At 39.3% G+C, this 20,790-nt stretch overlaps 1 protein-coding gene across 5 annotated transcripts in view; it reads left to right on the top strand.

Moving 5' to 3' along the window:
- Positions 1-20,790, top strand: part of ANKRD26 (ankyrin repeat domain containing 26) — a 63,455-nt gene that overhangs the window by 10,333 nt on the left and 32,332 nt on the right. The window contains exons 7-19 of one of the 5 annotated variants that reach the window (XM_067315225.1): positions 1,005-1,055; positions 3,832-3,865; positions 3,944-4,016; positions 5,119-5,179; positions 5,539-6,557; positions 7,447-7,588; positions 8,686-8,747; positions 9,929-10,031; positions 11,769-11,797; positions 11,897-11,963; positions 12,055-12,105; positions 17,136-17,224; positions 18,911-19,849. In XM_067315225.1, the coding sequence (XP_067171326.1) occupies positions 1,005-1,055; positions 3,832-3,865; positions 3,944-4,016; positions 5,119-5,179; positions 5,539-6,557; positions 7,447-7,588; positions 8,686-8,747; positions 9,929-10,031; positions 11,769-11,797; positions 11,897-11,963; positions 12,055-12,105; positions 17,136-17,224; positions 18,911-19,849 (2,720 nt within the window). Of the gene's footprint in view, positions 1-1,004; positions 1,056-3,831; positions 3,866-3,943; positions 4,017-5,118; positions 5,180-5,267; positions 5,465-5,538; positions 6,558-7,446; positions 7,589-8,685; positions 8,748-9,928; positions 10,032-11,768; positions 11,798-11,896; positions 11,964-12,054; positions 12,106-17,135; positions 17,225-18,910; positions 19,850-20,790 lie in introns of all 5 variants that reach the window. The other 4 variants (XM_067315203.1, XM_067315209.1, XM_067315193.1 and 1 more) reach the window with 4 other exon arrangements.

The raw sequence follows: 20,790 nt of genomic DNA, 5'->3' as shown, positions 1-20,790 counted from the left end.
TGGAGGAATTTGGTGTGGGGTAGCTGCAATAACAGAACCAAACCATACCATAAAATTTATTAACTAAATGGGTATAGCAGATGGATAGTGATTTCTATTCTAGACTATTTCTATTGTAGTCTATTAAGACGTCCGTTCTACGACACACGCGCGCGCGCGTGCGCTCCTTCCTTTCCAGTCCAGTTGTGACCCGCACCATAGCCTTATGCAAACAGGGCATTCTGTCCCTCTCATCACTGTGCCTGAGTTCTGGCTGGCGGCATAGTTCTCTGTTTGAACAGTTCAACATGGTAAAATACAAGCAGGACTCCTCTATGGCAAATTGAGATAGGTAGGGCCTATATTTGCGTCATGCACCAGCTGAGACAACAATTTAAGCTGTGCTGATTTAAGGCAACAGCTTTATTGGTGAGGATGAGAAACATACTAAAACTATCACTTGAAATCAGTGAATATAAATAGCATAGTAGATGGAAGTTAGGTGGTGACGTGAGTTTTGAGAGCCAAGGTTTCCTGCAAAATTTCTGGACAGGGTATCTTAAGGGTTTACTTTTTGGCACCTAAAGCACTTCTGGGATGCTTAGAGGGAGGGATTTTAAGTGTTCTGTATCCATAAAGAACTCTAAATATGAAGGAATTGCATCTGTTTTGATGGATGAGGACTAGTCAAGTCGAGAGAAGCAGGAAGTAGAGATTAGAGTTGGTGGTAAATATCTGATAATCTGTTTAAGTATTTCAAAATATTGGAATATAGGTAATTTAGATTGAACAAGTAAATTAAAAATTAAGCTGTCTGACATTGTCCCTTGAAAGCAGAATTCTGTAGATTATAATTCTTTTTGTATCTAGCACCTTTCTAACTGTAGACTAATAGTCATTATACATTCTTCCACTGCTATAGCTTTGTCTATGCTTTTTATATTTTTCCAAATCTGTGATGTCAAATTTATTCTGATGTCATTGTTTCATCTGTCCTTTTCATGCCTTTTCCTAAATGGATATAGGAATGCAACAGTCTCCCAACCAGACATCGAGAACAAGAGAATCAGGGAAAGGTATTCTGTACAATAGTCTTTCAAATATGAACCATATAATACAATATACAACTATTAATACATCTATGTTGCTTATTATCTTAGAGGTCCCTATTTTGATGATTTGGGGTTTATAAATTAAATTTAAGGTTTTTTTGTGGGGGGAGGGAGGTATTCGTTTGCATGTTTTGCCTGAGTCCTGTAATACTGAATTCAGTTTTTACTTTGTGTTGTCACTAGCAAAAGTGCCTTTTTAAAAATCTGCTGATGTGCTATTGCTCCAGAATATAAATGGGCTTGAAGTAAAGTGGAAACAAGCAATCCCCAGAGACGACTCTTCTAGATTCCATCTTTTATCATGGGGCATCAAGGCTAGGGTCTATGTCATGAACTTCTTTTCCTGCCTTCTAAAATGGAAATGTGACCTGATTTAGATCATCGACTATAATTTAATATATTTATGGATAACTTACTCAGCTGTTTCAATTAATTCTAAGAGTACTAATTGAAGATATAGCTGAAATCCCCTGTCAAGAGTTTATAACGGCTCTAACCTAACTGCCCATTTCTAAGAGACAGGTTTCTACTCTGTCTGGGAGGTTAGCAGGTAAATTAGACTGCTGACACGGAGTATTTAGTTTTACACAGTATTTTTGTGTAGTAACAGAATAATGCAATGTGTTTATAATTGGGAAACATTAAGAGAGTGTACCTGCATTTTAATTTTTTAGGTTGTCCTCCCATGGGAAGTTCCAGGCTTTAAGTTTTGTCTGTATGAGATTCCGTAGAACATGTACAATATATTTCATTGTCTAAAAGTACTGTTCAGATCAGGAGACATAATCATCAAAGTTCTCACATAAGTCCTGTCTTTAGGAAAGACATACTTCCACGCTCATTTAGGTGTTGCTGGTAGTAGAGGAGATGTGTGTCTACAGGTGATGAAATGTCTTTGGATTTTTTTTTCCCCTTAAATGTTTTTATCCAAGATTTTTTGGCCTTGAAAGTCTCCAGTCTCCTGTTTGCAGCAACTTCATTTTGTCATACTAGTTAGCATTTACACATCAAGAATTTCAGGAACAGTGAAATAGCTTCTGTATGTAGGTTATATTTGTTTTTTGTTTTTTTCATCCTTCAGTCTTGGGAATCAAAGAACCCTTTTATTCCATCTTAGTTGTCGATAGTTGAGAGATTTTAGTACTTCTCAGACTGTATTCCTAGAGTATCAGATATCAGTAGCACATCTGTGACCTGGAGGAAGTGATGAAGTGCATTTTCATCAAGTTTGCAGATGAAACCGAATTGGGGGAATTAGGGCAGTGCTGCCATTCGGAGGGACCTCGACAAGATGAAGGCTGACAGGCACCTTATGAAATGCAGCAAGGGCAAAAGGGGAGGAGGATACCCTTGCAATGATGCATGCTGGGGACTGCCTGGCTGGGGAGCAGCTCTGCTGGGAGTCTGGGGGTCTCCAGGGGTCTGGGCAGAGAACAAGCTGAGCATAAAGTGGCATCAGGGTGCCCAGGCAGCTAAGAAGGTCAGCAGGAACCTGGGCTGTATGAAGAGAAGCACAGGCAGTAGACTGAGGGAAGTGATTATCCTCCTCCTATTCGGCACTCATTGGACTGTGTCTAGAGGATGGAGTCCAATTTTAGGTCCCCAGTGCTAGAGAGAGATTGATCTTTCAACAGCGAGCGAGCTCAACAGAGAGCCCTGAAGCTAGCTGGGGGCAGGAGTGCCTGCCATGTGAGGAGGGGCTGAGGGAGCTGGGCTTGGTCAGCCTGGAGAAGAGGTGGCTTTGATGGGACCTAACAGCAGCAGCCTGCCAGTAAGTACGAGGAGGTTATGAGGAAGATTAAGCCAGGCACTTCCTGGTGGTGCATGGCAGGAGGCTGAGAGGCACAGGCATAAATTGAAACAAGAGAGGTTCTAATGAATGTAAGAAAAAGCTTTGTCACAATAAGGACAGTCCAGCAGAAATGTTGTGCAGCCTCCATCCTTGGAGGCTTTCCAGACTGTACAGGATAAAGCCCTGAGCAACCTTGTCTGACCTCATAGCTGAGTCTGATTTGCAAAGGAGGTGGGCCTAGAGACCTCGTGAGGACCCTTCTGACATGAATTATCCTATGACCCTATGTGCAAGTTACCTTCATCCCACTGCTGAAAGCTTGGGGCATATTAGAGCATGGTATGGTTATGTCTCTCTTGTATGCTCAGTACCCCTCTTTGGTACAGTGCAGAGAATTGCTGGTGATTCCCCTACATAAGGATAGCCTTCAGTTCTTGATTATGCCTTTCAGCTTTTCTTGATGTTTTCAAAATAATCTATAATTGGGTAGAAAAGTGAATACAATATAGTATATGGGAATTAAAGCACATAGTGTTTAAAATAAAATCTCTGCATGTGATGTGTACTCACGTATGTGTAGTATGAATGCTTCAGTGGTTCATTTACTTATTGTAGTGTTAAACCACCACCATTTGATAACTGCCTACTAACATAGCATATTCATGCTATGCTATTTTTTTATTTTAGAAATGTTTCCTAAACTTGTAGGTATAAGAACCCAAAGGAAATGTAATTGTTAGTTGTTTTTTTTTTTATTATTTAATATGATTTGAAAAATCAGTTGTTTGGGAAATACTTTCATTCATGATGTCTTGGGTTGGTTTAACTATCCCAAGTTGCACTCTAGTATGACTTGTAGAATTGTCCATGTTAAATGTTTGAATGTATTGTTGAAATTAGAAGATTTGGCATGCTAAAAATTAATCATGTCAATTAATATTTGAACAGTGATAGATGACTTTTCCCATGGAGACTCGATAAGGTGAGCTTGGAACAATACCTAACACTTACCTGAAGAAAGCTTTGAGAGAGACAATACTTACTTGGCTTTCTTTTTAAGAAGTTCTGAGAAAGAAGATAGTGATGACACTTGGCATACTTCTGAAGAAGAAGAACTTGATTTTACTCCCAAGGTATAGTGCCTTTACAGGAAAAATTTCCCATAGAAGGCAGGCTTTCTCTGGGATTGAGAGAAATCACATTTCCAGGCAGGGTTGTTTTTTCCTGCAAAGCAGTCTCCTGCCTGCCACCTTTTCTGCTGCTGTGAGCTGTTTCCTCAAAGACTTGTAATCAATGGCAGAGCATGCAGCAGCCTTGTGGTTGGGGGCAAAAGAGCATTAGGTGACAAGAAAAACAACCACATGTTTTTCCTCACCTGAGTTGGATTTCTAGACCATAAAAGTTGATCAGCTCCTAGATTACCTATTCTTTTGTCCTCCAGACCTTGCTCTTTGTTTCCAGTGACTTTGGCAATAGAATTCTGACTGATATGGAAGAAGGGCGTTTATTGTTCAAAATCTGCTGAAATGCTTCATCCCCTGGCTCTCCTTTCCTCCTTGTCAGGATTCTCTAGAGTGCTCGGGGGGCAGGAGGGGGCAAGTTGCTCAAGCAGGTCTCTTTTCTTTATGTTGGCATTCTGTGCTTGCATGTGATCTTATGCTGCACGTGTGATGGTATTCTTTTTAGCATGCCTTTGCTCTCTCATCCACTGTTTTTACTGATGTTCTAAAGGTTTATCCACTTCTCCCATAGGGGAGGTCTGTTGCATTGGGATTATGCCACGATGAATTTGAGTGTGGTGGTGGAACCCACACTGCAATGCTGTAATTTTAACATGGTTTCATTTTTTTAGTGGTTAAAAAGGAAATGATCCATCTTTCTAGCATAATGTTGAAACGTCTAGGGAATTTCACAGTTTAACAATTTAACAGTTACTTGGGTTGCTTGTACATATTTAAAAGTAAGCATCCTGCAAATGCAATCCTAAACACAGTTGAATTTTAATTAACTATAAAATTCAACTGTGTTTATTTGTAAATTAACTATTACAAATACTAATTCAAAAACGGATTTTATAGAATTGTGATGCATATAGACATAGTTTTATAAACAATTTGGAAACAAAAGGACAGCCTTCTCATATTTACAGTTCAAGATTTGATGCAAACAAATGATTTGTTATTTTCCCTTTTAAAATAAATAGATAATTCTGCTTAAAGTTATTTTTATTTACAGAAGCCACAGAAGCCAAATTTGACACTGCTAATGAATGCTTCCCAACAGCTGAGGAAAAACAGTAAGCTATTTGGAAAAGATTATATGATATATTGCACAAATGTAGACTTGCTAAGTGTTGTGTTTTTGTTTTGTTTTTTTGGCTATAGTAAATGAGAAAAGTAGCATTATGAGAAAAGAGCATGTAGTCATTTCAGAGGAAAATAAGTCAGATTGTGAAGATGAAGATAATGAATCCCCTCCTAAGCCTTTGTCCCTGGTCGAGTCCTTCCCCCATCCTGTCCATCCCTCACCTGGCTCCTTTTCCAGACATTCCCAGATGACTCCTCTCCTGTGCTTTAAGCAGGTAACATGCCTATTATCATTTGTGTAACTCCTTTTGTTTGTTCATGTATATTTTTCCTTTCCTCATGCTTTAAGAAGATGGTGATGATTCTAGAATTGAAAGTCCTAAGTCACCAGAGGAAAACCTCAAGCAAGTAACACTGTCATACACAAACTTTAGCAAAGGAGAATGTGAAGAATTGAATCAAGATGTTTCAGATGCAAGCAACCTGGAGGAAGAAGAATCGGAGGAAGAGGAGGAAGAAGAAGAAGAAGAAGAGAAAGAAGATGAAAATGATGATGGTGGTGATGTTGAAGACCATGAAGAGGATGAGGAGGAAGATCTTACTAAAGATGAAAAGGAAGAGGAAGATCTGGAAGATGAAGAAGAAACTCAATCTAATGACATAGTGGAGGAGGAGCAGGGAGAAAAAACGGAAGCTAACGGGGAAATAAATCAGAAATTGGGGCATTTTAGTAATGCTAAGTATGAAGGGGAAGCTCAGTGTGGAATGGGAAATGTCTGTGATGATCATCATAAAATATGTAAAGAACTTGATGAGAAAATGGCAGAATCTGATACTCCTGTGTCTTTTATAGCTGGGTGTTATGAAAAGTTACAAGAAAATGTAATGGCTCTGTCTCCACTGATAATGAATAATGAAATATCTTACAAGTCAATACCAAAAAAAGCTGTTTTTCAAAATCTAAATAATTTGCAAGATAGAGAGGAAAGCTGGAAAATGAAATGTGTGATTCGGGAAGATTTTCACAGAAATACTGACTCCTGTTTTGCAGACTCTGAAATGGCAGACTGGAAAAAAGAGACAGCTTTGCCTCTCTCAGACAGCTGTGGTCTTAAAGAGAAAAAATCAAGCTTTGGTGATGTCTTTGAAAGTGGTAATAATTCTTGTTCAGAAGTAGAAAACCCAAGGCTTGAAAGTCAGAGGCTGAACTCTGTGGTTCTTGAATGCATGGATGCTGAAGATGCTGAAGAGGAGCAATGCGAAGAAGTAGATAATAAAGTCTGTGAAGCACTGGAACAAGAAAGTGAAAACTTTTGCTTAAATAGCTGTGAAGAAAAACTAAAATCAGCATTTCCCTCAAGCACCAAAGTAAGTATACAGGGATAATTCAATCACAAGGGTATTTTCTAAAGGCCTAATATAGGTAAGAAGCAGATGGTAAACTTGACTTTTGTTAATACTTATTCTTCATGTATATCCATCTTTGGGTCATCTTTTTCTGATATTAGAAAATGTCTCACTAAAAACATACTCATAGCCAAAGCAATTTCTTAGGTTTAAGATAATATCAGGTAATGTTTTTAATTTTTTTATATGTGGTTACAGTGGTGTTGGGGGAAAAAGAATAAAGAGTAGACTTTTTTTCTGGAATCAGTGAAGTTTCTCTCAGACAGGAGGATGTACAAATATTATCGGTGAAGAGTTACTGCAGTCCAGTAAGATCTGTGGTATGAAGGGTGAAAGCGAGGAAGCAAAAGGAGTTTTGGCTAAGATTGAGAGTGAGGGAGCTGGTGGTTTTCCCTGTAGCAAAGTGGGGATACAAGGGGACTGTGCTCCTGAATATTGTAATCTAGGTGAAGCTAGACTGTCTCTAGAAGGTGCTTCTGGGTGGAGGGATGTTTCAGCAGTGGAGAAGTATATTTGTAACATTAGGTATTGCCATCTACTCAAATACATTCCTATGGAAGAACTTCAGGCAGAACTGCAATACCCTTCCTGGGGTCCCCGCTAACACCCTCCCTGGGCACCTCGCTACCCCCCAAGGTGGTAACCCACGAGCTGGGGGGGGGCTGAAGCTGGCCAGGCACTACCAGGTGCAGCTCTAGGCCCTGGGTGGGGGGCACCCGACTGCCCCCCTTGAGAGTGCCTTTGCCACCTGTGAGCCGGACACCAAAGTCCCATTTCCCTTGGGTTGTTACACAAAAAATGTATTTTGCAAAGTGTTGATTGCCTGTCTGTTTTGGTCGGTCTCTTTTAGGAAGAATCATCTGAAGGAGAAGAAAAGGAGGACAATGGTGAAGAGGACCTGCAAGGTGCAGGTGTTGAGGGTGTGAAAAATTTGGTTTGTAATGACAGCCCTCAAGTCCAGAATGCTTCAGAAGACCATGCTGATGTGAGAAGTAAGTTAATAAGTATTGATCACAGTCGTTTCTCTGTGATATTTGCACACAGTAAATGAATTAAAATGTTGATCAGCTTCTGAGATATTATCTAATTTTCCACTGGCCTGCAAATCCTAATAAGGAGAAAGAAAGTAGCTTTTGTTCTTTTCCTTTCATTCTTGGAGATCTGAAACTATGATGTTGGATTCCAAATTATGATATATGAAGCAAGTGTCATCCTTGCTTTTGTTGCCACATTTTCCTGGAAGATGTCTGAACAAGACTAGTGGATGAAGGAGAGAGGGACTGTAGTGTCTTGGGTGCGATAATAGTAACTGCCTTCTTGACTGTTTTGTCAGATTCAAAAATTGTGATTGCTCTTGGCTGAAGGCTTGGAAAAACTTTTGAGTAAACCTGAGAGGAAACGATCCCAATCCGGTCCCTCAACTTGTTCAGATTTAAAATACAGAATGTCTCTAACACTCATGACTGCTTGAGCCTTGCCAGAGTTGAGCAGTTTAGTGCTCACCTCAGATCCAACAGCAGGAACAGAAACCACTGTTTCCATTGCCTGTCTCCTGAAAGTAGCTTGATCCAGTGTGTGTTACCAGAGCACGTGTAGCTGATGAAATGCCACACAGAATGTATACCCAAAGCTGCTGCATTCAAGGTGGTGTGTATGTACATGCTTTTCTGTCTTTATACATTTTACCCTCAGCATGCATTTGGCAAAGCATAAGCAGGCAGAGCCCAGGCTGGAACTAACAATTGCCCTCTTTGGGTGCAGGTGCTCCCATACCCTGGGGCTCTTTCTTGCTTTTTTGTGTGCCTGTCTCCGTCTGAGTGATTCTTGAATCTGTTTTACAGAATGGGATAGCTTAAAACAGAGCAGTGAAGATATTCTACTCTGGCCAAGTAGCCTGGTGAGACTGAGACTTATGCTCAAAAAGAAGTGGCGAGAACAGGGCGGTGCGGCTGGGGCTGAATGACACGGCTTTGTTTTTCCTCTGTAGTTGAACTGTTCTCCGTCTCTTGGCTGCAGGGCTTGCCTGATGGAGGAGAGCAGCAGAGTGAAAGAAGGACTCATGGCGTGTCGTTTCTTACTTCCTTTGTAGGTGTTACGTCGGCAGCAGGAGTGGAGCGGGAGGAAGACAGCGACTCTCCCTGGGACTCCGAGGTGCTTTCAGTGAGGGGCGCAGTGGGGTCCCCGTGGGGGGAAGCGCTCGGGAGCTTGCTTTGGACACGGGCCCCATCAGTGATGAGGCTCGGTTCCCTCGTTGGCTGCTTCCGCCATACGTTTGTTCCTGTGAACTTGAGCAGCTTCCGCCCTGTGCAAGCTGTTCAGTCAGCACTGTGACTGACTAGGGTCTGCTAATGTCCTAGGCCTCATAGCAACGGGCCTTTGAGTGGGATTTCTAGTGTAATATTGAAAGAGTAAAGATTCCAGTTGGCTAAAATATCCTGAAACTTTAAAAGGTTGGTTGAGTGAGGATTTTTACTTCTTTCCCACATACCACTCTATTATATTGATCCAGTCAGTTGTAAATGATTGCAAATAGGGTCTCCAGTGTCAGTGTTTACTTTTTTCTGCATAGATCCTCTCTATATTTTGTGGATGTACTTAGGCATTTTTTGAAAGCCATGTTCCACAGAGATACTTAACACACTGGGTGTGTTTGCTCTTTTAGTTCTTTCTCTCTGTTGCAGTTGGCTAAGAAGAAAATGAGCAGGGTCTTTAGCTAATCCTCTGTCTTTCCTTGTGAGAAAAATGAACTGTTTTTTTTCCCTCTTCTTTAAAAATACAAGATTAAGCTTTTTAAGATAGCATTAGTCCTTGTAAGCTTTGACTTAGTCTCTGTTCATCCAAAATTGACCTTGCTTTGCATTTCCAGTGTAGTTGTGGGTTCACTCACCCCTGCAGGATACATGCCCAGTGATCGTAAGCTAAAACTTGAACATCAAGTGCAGCTTAAGTGCAAATGTTGAATCATGGTAGAGCTCTAATTTAGTTTGAAACCCACGTTTTTCTTTTCTTGATTTCCCATCTTAATTTTTTTTCTGTGGATGTCCAGTTTGTCTAGGTTTACCAAGATGACAAGTTAAGATAGTTTAGATGACTAACATCTGAGTTAAGATTTTTTTAATGAAGACCTGAAAATATCCACACCTGCTATGACTTTTCCAGTATGCTATGTATTGAAATATCCTTTCCACAGCTTTTATTAGAGCTACAAAAGTCTTGTTTACACTTTTTTGCATGTGATGCATGTTGGCTTAGCCAGAGCTTTTTTTTTCTTGGAAAAGAGTGGAAGATGAGTTTGCATCAGTTTTTATATTGCATGTTTTTAAATTGAACAGCCTGATTCTGAAAGTCTGAGAAATCTGTCGGCCAGTGTGCTGCTTCTACCTGCAGACAGACGTGGAACATGTTTGCAGAGTATTTCAAGGGAGCAAGACAATGGTAATTTCCTGCCTGACCAAATGTTTACCTTTGTAAGCTTTCATAGAATCAACTGAACATTTATCAGTGTATTAATTAGAAGTGCCATTAGCCTGTGGATGCACTCAATAGCGGTGGACAAGCGCTTGGTAATTGTTAATTAACTTCAGTTAGGACAGCATTTGCTTCCCTGTTTGATTAGCTAAGGAAATTGTCCTGCATGCATTTTACATGTTGCTTAGAATGGTAAAAGTGTGCATGGTTTAGAATTAAGCTGTTCTGAACATTGATGATGAGGCACTTTGGACCACTGTGGCAGGAGAGGAAAGCTATGGTTTGCCCCCCCTTTTGCCCCCCCTTTTGCCCCCCCTTTTGCCCCCCCTTTTGCCCCCCCTTTTTCTGCCCCTTTTCCCCTTTTTTTCTTTTTTTCTCCCCCCCCCCCCCCCCCAGCTGAAGTTTGGATAGGTTTCTGCTGTACTTTGCCTGGAGGCTAAAATTATGTGATGAAATTGCACTTCAGTTTTTGCTGCTAAGATAGGGTTTCTGCCTGCTGCTTTGTAAGCATCTGTTTAACAGGAAGGCAAGAAAGTTTTGCTGTTAGAGTAGTACTCTCTTCTGAGGGATTTCTCCTTTAAAGAGTGATTTGTCATTCCTGCTTGGAATATGGATACTACTATATAGCTAAAGAAGCCCACTCAGTCTTGTCCCATTAGGCTAGAAGCAAAATTTTCCATGTTCCTGGGAGCTTAAAATCAGCTCGTTGAGTTGTCATGGATGTCTGTTGCTTTGTATGCTTCTGCTAAGATAAGTGTAAAAGCAGAGTGAAAAGGTAGTAAAAGATGATGATGGTAATCTTCCTCAGGTATTTCCATACTATTGGATCACCAAGTTGCTGAAATCAAATACCCTTTTTTTTTTTTTTGATAATACAAATATTTGTGTGGAGTTCTTCTTAGTAACGTTTTTCATACCTCTTTCATAAGAGGACCCAGAAACTGCAAGATGACTAAAGCAGAGGATTCAAGAAATATAGGCAGGCCAGTAGGTTATGTGGATGTGGGAATGATTTAAAGTTGGACAAAAATAAAAAAATATATATTATTTGGAATTAAGCTGTTAGTGGATATTACAGCCAAACAGTGTTTGCTTCTGTTGTTTCCTTGAAAGCTAAACCAGAATTATCTGTTCAGAACCAGCTTGATATTATCTCTTTGAATGATGAAACCACTAACCCCTATATCCGTACCATTGCTCTTCCATATAAGTTGTCTTTTGCTGTCCAATCAATGGAAAGGAAAATACTCATCAATGTTCAAACACTTGCATGATAATCAGTCATAGTAGTGTTGTACTGCTTTGTGATCATTCATTACAGCAGACCAGCTTTGACTTTTGAAGTAGTCCATTTGGGGAGCAGAATCCTGCTTTCTAAAAGGACAAAAGGTTTTGTTCTTACTCTGTTAATGAACATGACCTTACTGCTTCACATGAATTGTTCTAGTTTCTGAGGGTTTTTTGGTCATTTTTTGTTTTTTCTTTTGTTTTTAATCCAAAGTGCATGATGGGAATATGCATTGTGCATTTTCTGAATACTACTAATACAAATGCTGTATAATAAAGTAATTGAATGTTAGTATCTTTCAATGAAATAAATACTTGCAATTAACACTTGGTTGTAGAAACTACTGATGTTGCATGGAGTAGAAGATAAATTGCATTAAATAAAATAATATTTCCTTAAACAATTTTTGTTTCCAGGCTTTTCAGAGAAACCCAGCCAATCCCAGGTAAATATTTGTTCATGTCAGACTATTTGTCCTGCTTGTTAAATAGTATGTAGTTACTTCGAATTTGTTTTTGTGTTCATTGGATTGTGTCTTTCACAGCAGAAGATCTCTGAATCAATTTTAGAAACAAATGAAATCTCTCCTAAAAGAGGAAGACAAAAATCAGGTAACGTTCACCTTGCATGTTACCAGGATGAGCTTCATAATTTTCTCAGATAGCAGCACTGAATTAAGCATCTGGCTTGTTTGTTTTGCAGATCTATTGGAGGAATTTGGTTTGGGTGATGCAGAGGATATTGAAGATATTTGTAACATTCTTTTTGTCATATTTTGGTTAATGTTTTATTGTATTTTGTAGAATAATATATTGAAAAAATATGAACACACACACCTAATTTTCTGGTATTGTGTTCTTTTATGAACAGATGCATTGTACTTGCTAATTCTTTCCTAACATTAAATCAGTGACTCTAGCAAGGTGTTCCGTGAGCAGAAGGACTACTGAAATACACCTCTATCCTGTGTGTGCTCTGTCCTCTGGCCTGCCATTCACCATTGTAAATACTTTCCATGATGTAGGTTTCCTCCACCACACCTGCTGTCACCTTCCCTCTTCAGACAGTTCTCAAGTTTGCTTTCCTTCCAGTTTCTCAGAACACCTTTTCTGGTATTCCTAGCTCTCTTCTGAGTTTACCGGTTTCCAGAGGAGCAACAAGGAGTGTGTGCTGTGGGTGTACTAGCTAAGCTGTCCAGGAGCAGCTGGTGAGACAGAAGGGGTAAATTGTTGAGCTCATGCTGTAGCTGCTCTTAGCAGGAGTGCTTACTTGACTCACTTTTCTCTACTGATCTGCCAGTTGTTTTACAACATGTAGCAGCAAATACATTCCTCTGAAGCCTTCCCCTGTTGTGTTAGTTTGAATCTGGCTGGCTGGTTCAGAGTTAGGGGAAGGAAGCAGGGAAGAAAGGCAGGGTGGAAGAAAATAACAGGATGCCAGTGTGTTTTCAGGAATTCTCTATACTTTGGAAACCAGGCTTAAAAGTAAAGCAGTTAGCTGACCCTCTATACATTAGAGAGGAGATATGTGACCTTAATGGTTCTTTGTAGTTTCTCAAAACTCAGTAGTGTCTTTGTTTTAACATATGTTTGTGTATTTGTTAATCAGATGAGAAACAGTTCCCCATTCAGGCTTTAGAGTTTCCACTGTGACAATCGGATATTGAAAATATAAACCAGAGGGAGGTGAGTTCAGATATAAGAAAGTAAATGAGTTAGGTAATTGGAAAGAATCTAGAAAATGATTGTAACTTGCAAGTATGATATACAAATAGTTTCAAGTTGTTCTTCATCCTTCTCATTTAGGAAAAATGTACTGTTTCTCTTGAGCTAACAGAGGTTAAGCTTCTCTCCAGGAAGTGTGTGTGTGTATTCACAATGTGTAAGCAACAGGAACCCTTCTCTTGCCCTTTATTTTGCAGTGATGGTGTGTTCTGTCAGAAGCATAAAGGGTTGTGAAAGTTGCTTAATGAGAACACAAGATTTGTTTTATCTGTATTACCAGAGTAGTATGAAATGGAGCTCCAGTAGTGGACCAGTACTTTACAATATTGCAAACACAGAAAGGAAAGATGGTATTGTTATAGCTCATTTCATATCAGCTGTTTATTTTTCATGCATGTTTTTATTCGTAAGTTTTATTGTTTCTCCCTCATGTGTTATTTTGAAGATCAGGCATTAAGAATACACATGAAAATTTCTCTCAAACTTCTCTATTTGGACTTAAGTGATTTATATTGCTTCAGCAAAGCATCGTGATTTTCCTGGCTCAAATATTTCTAGTGCTAAAAGGGTTAAGAGTGCCACTCTTCATAAGTTTATTCCATAAACATGTACAGTATCTTGCAAGTTTAAATGTAAAATGAGAAAGATAAAACTTTCTGTTTGGCTCCCCTTGTTACTGACTCATAATAATACTTTTTTCAGAACATGTTTTTGGATCAAGATCAAGTGCTTGTGTTCACATGTTCCCTGTACGGAAGAGTAGCTGCTTTGGTTTGTAATCTGCAAAAAATCATTATGTAAGGCAATTTGGGAAGAGGGCAATCTTACAAGAGAAAGGAAAGGTGAAGGATATTTGGACAAAACACAAAAGGTCATTTTTTGGTACTTGCTGCAGAGCAGGCAGAGTAAAAGGTGGGGGATTCACAGCTTCTGGATGCACTGGGATTGCTATGGGCATTTTTGTGCATTTGGCATGAGTAGGATTCATCTAACACCACTGCAGGTATCCAGTAATAAAAATATGTGCTAGTAATACATGGCTGGAAATACTGATGGAATTTAATTTAAGTTTACACTGCACTAGAAGTGGAGAAGTCTTGTCAGTGGGCAGTCATACCTCTCTCCTAATGTTGATAGCAGACAATGATACAGAAATCACAGACTCTGGAATCAGTGCTCCTTGAGGAGAATTTTTGCCTGCAACACCTGAAGGAAGAGATGCTTTTTTTAGGTTATGCTTATGAATTACTTTTTCCAGAGGTTTAGAGTTACCGATACTGTGAAAACTGGAATTTTGCAAACAGAAGAACATTGTAGCCTTTCATCTTTCCATGCCTTTCTCCTTGTTCTGTGCCTATAGTACAGACTTTTCAACATTGCTTAAACCCCATGGGGAAAAAAACCCCAACCATATAGGCTTCACAGTTCATACAATCTATCTGAAGACTGAGATTCCAGACTCCAACAGCTGCTGCTGAAAACTTTACCATCAGTCATAAAGGGCAAGACTGAATAGGAAATTGGGTTGCTTCCAATCATGACATTGTAGCACCTAATTCTGAAGTGTCTGGTCTCTGAAACAGAACCCAAACATTTGAATAGAGCATGAGAAATGCATGTTTAGAGGGCCAGTACAAGACTTTGGGTGCTGGTAGGACCATTTTTATCTAGCTTTCAGGCAGATACAGGCTACCAGAATAGCTCATTCAGTCCATGTTGTGCCATCTTCTTCAGGAAAGGCGCTGCAGCTCTTCTGCATTCACAAAATATTTACTCTGTCTTTTTTATCAAAATTGAGGGGTCCCCATGTACCTGATGGGAGTGACCACACATACCAAGTTGTGTGATTGGATGCTGCGTACACGTTGCAGCTTGTGACCTGAATGAACATTGATGAAGTAATAGGAGACACGTATTGAGGAGGAAATCTGGCGAGCACACCTTCATGGTGACAGTATAGAAGCGGTCCCTTCTGTCTGAGCAATTGATCACCCCTACTGTAGTTAGAGTGGAGAGGTTTCTGGGATTAGTAGATATGAAACTCTGAGCATACTGAATGTATAAACTCTTACGTTTTTATAATGATTATCACCTAATAAGAGGCTTATATACGGATTACCGACACACTGGGTGCTTGTTTGTGTCCAGTTCTGTTCTCTGAGTTATCTTCGTTTTCTGAAAGGATGTTATGAGCCAGTGGGATGTCTAGGCAGATATTTCTCTTGGGCTCCAATCTTCTGCACACCCTTCCAGCTGAAACTCCCAAGCAGCATCTGCTGTGCTTCTGGAGTGGCTTTCTGTGCCCACTTAGGAATCTGCTTGGGAAGGAAGCATAATCTGAGTCATACAGGAGAAAGCACAGATCCTTTTGAAGGGATTGGTATCCTGTAGTTGATGTTGTTCCTATTGTTAGCGTGTTCTCTTACGGATGGGTGGCTTGAAGGGGGGGAGGAAAGAAAAGGGGAAAATACTTGTTTCATTTACAGAACCTTATCCTCACTATGTATGTAAGAAGTGGGTGCTTGGTTGGGAAAGGGTTTTGTTTTTGTCTTTTTCTTCTCATTACTTAATGTCCCCAAGCTTGCTTTACTGCCTGCTGTTCAAATTTACTTGAAGACAGAGATTCCTCATGCATTTTCAACTGCATGAGGAGCTCATCATTAGATTATCTGAGCTGCTTCATAGTCATCAATAGATCTTTATAACTAGCTTGTAGAAATAAGTGCAGTCAACCTGCTAATGACTAAAGTGTGTTGGCAAATGCCTTATGATAAAATACCCAGAAAACTTAATTTACAAAAATCTGGAAAATTGTACACACCAATAGCTGGGAATGACATGGAGTAGAGGGATGTGATTTCATGCTGTGTAACTTGAGGTTAGAATTGCTCTCTGGATGTTGTATGACTGTTTGAGAAGCTTAGGTTCCTGGTTTAGATGCCCAAGTTATATAACTCTAGGCATGTATCTAATGTAATCCCTTTGAAGTGAAAGCTTGTGAAATGAAGCACCTAAAGTAGGAAATGACAGAAGTGAGGTTGGCCATGTGACTTGTTAATACTGGGTCCTTTTGTGTATGCATATCATGATACCTATTTTCTCCCTGTCTTACTTTCCCTGTAGGAAGGATGGAGGATTGTGTCCCTGCTTAGCATTGAAGCTGTATGTACATATAGGAAGGCTATTGTGTGGAAACTGCACAATTTTTGAGTAGGAAGTGGGGTACAGAGTGATTGTTTTAGGTGCCGCACTTGAGCTGCTGGGACTTTGTTTCTTTTTGGGTACTTTATAGTTCTGTGTTCAAAGTGCATCTTCCACACAGAGAATAACAATGAGTTGCTGTGTCTAAGTTGTAGCTGGGACTGCTCATCATGTCTGAAAGCGGGCCTTCAGAGTTTCAAAGTATTTCCCCAAAATGGGGAGCCCAGACTGAATGACTACTTCTGAGGAGTTTGTGATCTGTCTGATATTATATAGGAATTTGAGAGAAAAGCTTTGATATTATATAGGAATTTGAGAGAAAAGCGTGAAATCCATTTTTCCAAGGTACAAATGAAATGTCTTGACTGTGGGCCGTTTCTTACATTTCACGAACCCTTCTTTCATCCAGTGTACATTCCCCATCTTCTACAACAGATGAGGCAGCAGTTTTACTGATGGCTGTTTCATGAAATACTCAGTCTGGATTCTTGTCTAGAGACAACTTTGTTTTTATGCACTGAACAGATCTGGGGCCTTGAAGATTTCAAGCATGTGATCTTGTTGTTCATGATTTTCTGTGCACGAGAGAGGGAAATGAAAATTGCTGGAGCAATGTAGCTAGTTACTGTATGGCATGCAGTGTGACTATGCTAACATTATATATTTTATACATATGTATATTATTATATAACACTATAATAGAGAGAGTTTTCTCTTTAGGATTTAATGAGTTTGGGGGGATATATTAGTCTGTGTTAAGGCTTTCTCATAAATATGATGATTCAGGATGCACTCTAGGCATAAATAAATTGTATTAACTTACATTTGTTATTTAAAAAAATGTGGTTTTCACTATAGGTGAGTACTTGGAACCTACCTTTCATGTGTCATCCTCAGCTGAAAAACAGGAAGCCATCAAGGATCCTGTTGAAAACTATGGGAGGCAGGTATGTAAAACCAAATATTTTAAATTAGAGTTTGAATTGGACAATTTTATTAAACATTAAGGCAAAAGAAAACTTACCAGTCAATGAACAATGCCAAAAGAAGAGTCTTATAGGTGAAAGTTGTATTATAATCTGAAGTCAAATTGACTGCAGTCTTCCTATGGTTGTATAAAATGCCTGCTATTATGATGGATACTTGCCATTATATTATTCTGTTTCCAGCTGATTTGCCTGATTTTTGACCAATGTTTTTCTTTAAGTGTGCAGTGCTGAGAAACAGTGCAGTTGAGTATATTTTATTTTCCATGCAAAATGCATTTGAGTGTTTGTAAGATTTGTCCATGTTTTATCATCTGCCGATCTTTCAGATAAAATGCTCTAGGCCTTTCTGTTTGTATGACGAGAGGTCAAACAAAAACTTGAAATTTGGTGACCAACTGGATGCTTTCTCTGCCTCCAAAATATCCCCTCCTTTGGCCAAATTAAATGTTGAGAAAGAGATTATTTTCAAGGTGTTGTATCCCCTGGGGTCTGAGGCAGAGCTTCTGTTTGTACTAGGCATACAGGTCAGGTCTGGATAGAGGGGAGGTCTCCAGTGAGTGTTTGGAGTCTTCTGTAACACCTGAATGGACAGTGGAGCAAGCTATTTCTGCCCTGTACCCAGGCATCATGGAGGAGGGATGCACTTGATTTTAATGGACACAGCACAGCACTTAGGCCTATTGGAAAGTGGTGACAGTTGGGCAAAGAGATTGGAGAAGAAGAGGCTGAGAGAGACTGTGACTGGCTGAGATGCTGCTTCCCCATTGCGAAAGGAGGAATTGTTTTGAAGCTAAAATGTGGAGGGAGAAAAGGGCCTGGCTAACTAGAAAGGAGAGCAAGGAGTTAGGAGATCTTGTCCCTTTGGGACACCAGAACTGCACGCCCTGTTTCGAAAGGGTGTTTGAGCTGGGGAGGCACATGGGGAGGGAGCGCTTTGGTGACAGAGGACGTGAGCAGCCAGAACTGTTGAGCAATGGAGCATGGGGTTAGAGGAGTAAGGAGACTGGGGAGAAGAGCTGGTGGGTGGGGGTGAAGCCTGGTATGGTTTTGAGAAGCTTGGGCTTCTGATTTTGTGATGGGGAAGGAAGGGACAGGTTTGCCTAATAAATGCTTTTCTTTGGTGCTTGGAATGGAGTTTAAGTTTTCTAAGTGTCAGGTGAAAAACTAATCCTAACAGCCAGTTCTCCTTTTGGTGGACTGTAAAAAGCTTGTTAAGGTTATTCATGCTGTATTAGCTCAGCTGTCCAGGATCAGTATAATGCCAGATGGTAGAGAGCAATGAAGAGAGGAGGGTGGGAAAACTTAGGCAATTGTAAAAAATAATTGTATTATAGCAGTGAAACAGGAATAAATCAAGTCCTTACAGTGACAAATGCCACGAGTTACAGAGAGGAGGCAGGCTAAAAGGTAAAAGTAACCCTAATGTCCAGACAAATCTAATTCAAGGAAGACTGTTATCTCTAATTTTTTTTTATTTTTAAGAAAATGATGGTTCAGTGAAGCTTTAATTTACTTTCCCTTGTTTTGATTATAAACAATTGCTTTCAAAATTTCTTTTGTAAAGTTGAATATGATGAGTTTACTTAGATTAACTGTAACTTCCTTTCTCTTGGTAATCTTTTTGTCTGCACCTGCTTACTTAAGGATAAATATGTTTTAGAAACTACCAACTTGATAGAGAAAACAACACATGAAAATCAGACTGACAAAGCAGAAATTTCACATCGGGAAGCCCTAGCACAAAATGAGAAATTGCACAGTACTGACAAGAAGTTAAGTCCAAAACCTTGGGAAGAAAGATATGAAAGAATGTGGGTTGAAAATGAGAAAAGGGAGTTGAAAACAAATTTTAAAAACATTGCAGCAGAGCTGAAGCAGATATTTGGTGAAGTTAATGAAACTGATAAAACTGCTTCCCTTGTGGGAGAAATGTCAGAAGACGACTTCAGTGAAGAATTGAAGAGTTTTCATGTAGTTTCATCTCGTGTGACAGAATCAAGTAATAAGATAGAAAGTGAACATGAATTTGGAGATATGAAACTTGTGCTAGACCTAAAACAACCCAAAATGGAAATCATAATTCCAAGTCCTGGTGTCCTTCCTGATCAAAATAACTTAAATACGTTTGTTTTGAAAAATACCTGCAGTAGAGTTGAAGAAAATTGCAGTAATGATACAGATAATATGAAAGTACCTATAGCAAAAGAAGAGGGAAAGCAAATACCTACTGTGGAGATGGAAGAGAATGAGAATGGAAGTAGTAGAAGTGTAGAAGGAAGTCCTGAATACTCTCCAAGACGTTACTTAAAAACAAGCATTTTGGATGATGTGCCTAATATTTTTCCTAAGACAAAACCTGTTTCTACAAATGATGAAAATGCACTTTGTTTTGTAACAGAAAGGGAATTTGGAAGAGACTCCTGTTTTAATGACGATGTTTCCAGAGACTACCTTATTAACAATCATAAAATAGCAGAAACAGAAATTGAATGTCTTTTTGAAAATGCTCAGCAATCTTGTGGCATTCTGAAAAGGAATCTGGATGAAGAACTAGAGCAAGATATGGAAAGATTTAAGAGTAAGGTAGGAATGCTGCAAATAGTATTCCTGACTTTGGAGAAAGAGAAGGTACAGCTGCAAAAAGAGGTAGAAGTTCACCTGCTACTCCTCATTCTTTAGTCTTTCTCCATACCAATGGTCCTGTTCACTTTAGCTATTCATCATTAAGGAAAGGTGCTTTGTGCAAATTGGTTTTTGGTTCAATGGAAGTACATTATGTGTGAATAGAGAGAGCTGTGGAGAGTTGTCCTCTTTCCCATTATGTAATTAGAAGGTTCTGAGAAAATCTAGAATGTATTATTGTTCTAGTTTAACAACAGGTGGCACTCAGTTCCAGTGTAAGTAGTTATCAGTTCATTGCTATAAAAAGAAATGCACAAAATAACACTAGTTCTGATTCTGAATCAAAGAATGAAAATAGCTTCTGAACAGGGTCTTGACTAATCTGCATTTGCTGTGATTTGTGCATGGTGTGCCTTCATTGCCCTTCATTGAAATTCATGTTTGCTGTGTAACCATTCCTGCTTGTGGATTTTTTGGTGTTTTATTGCTTTTATTGTTTTGTTTTATTCTCTATTAAGGAAGTAACAGTCCAGAACACTTTGACTCTTATCTCCTGTATTTTTACAGCTAACATTATGCATTCCTTCTAATTTTCTGTCCATCAGTAATGCCTTTACTTTTCCATTGTTCATGTTCAAGATATACTATTGTTTCCTTTCCTAAGGGCTATGTTTTTCATCATATATTTTTAATCATGAGTAAATTCCAAGTACTTTCAGTGACTTGATATATTTTGTAGTATAATTTTATGAAAATACCTCTCTAAAATGGAAATGTTTCAATTCACATTACATGGCTTTAGAAGTAAAAACTGAATTATTCAATTTTGGGTATGGTATTTCCCTCTTAATGATAGTAAGAAATGAGGAGAAATATATAAAGCTTAACTTTTCTTTCTGTAG

Source organism: Apteryx mantelli, chromosome 1 (genome assembly GCF_036417845.1).
Source record: "Apteryx mantelli isolate bAptMan1 chromosome 1, bAptMan1.hap1, whole genome shotgun sequence".
Taxonomy (NCBI): Eukaryota; Metazoa; Chordata; class Aves; order Apterygiformes; family Apterygidae; genus Apteryx; species Apteryx mantelli.
The sequence above is the reverse complement of the archived record's forward strand: the minus strand, read 5'-3'. Positions and strand labels throughout refer to the sequence as shown.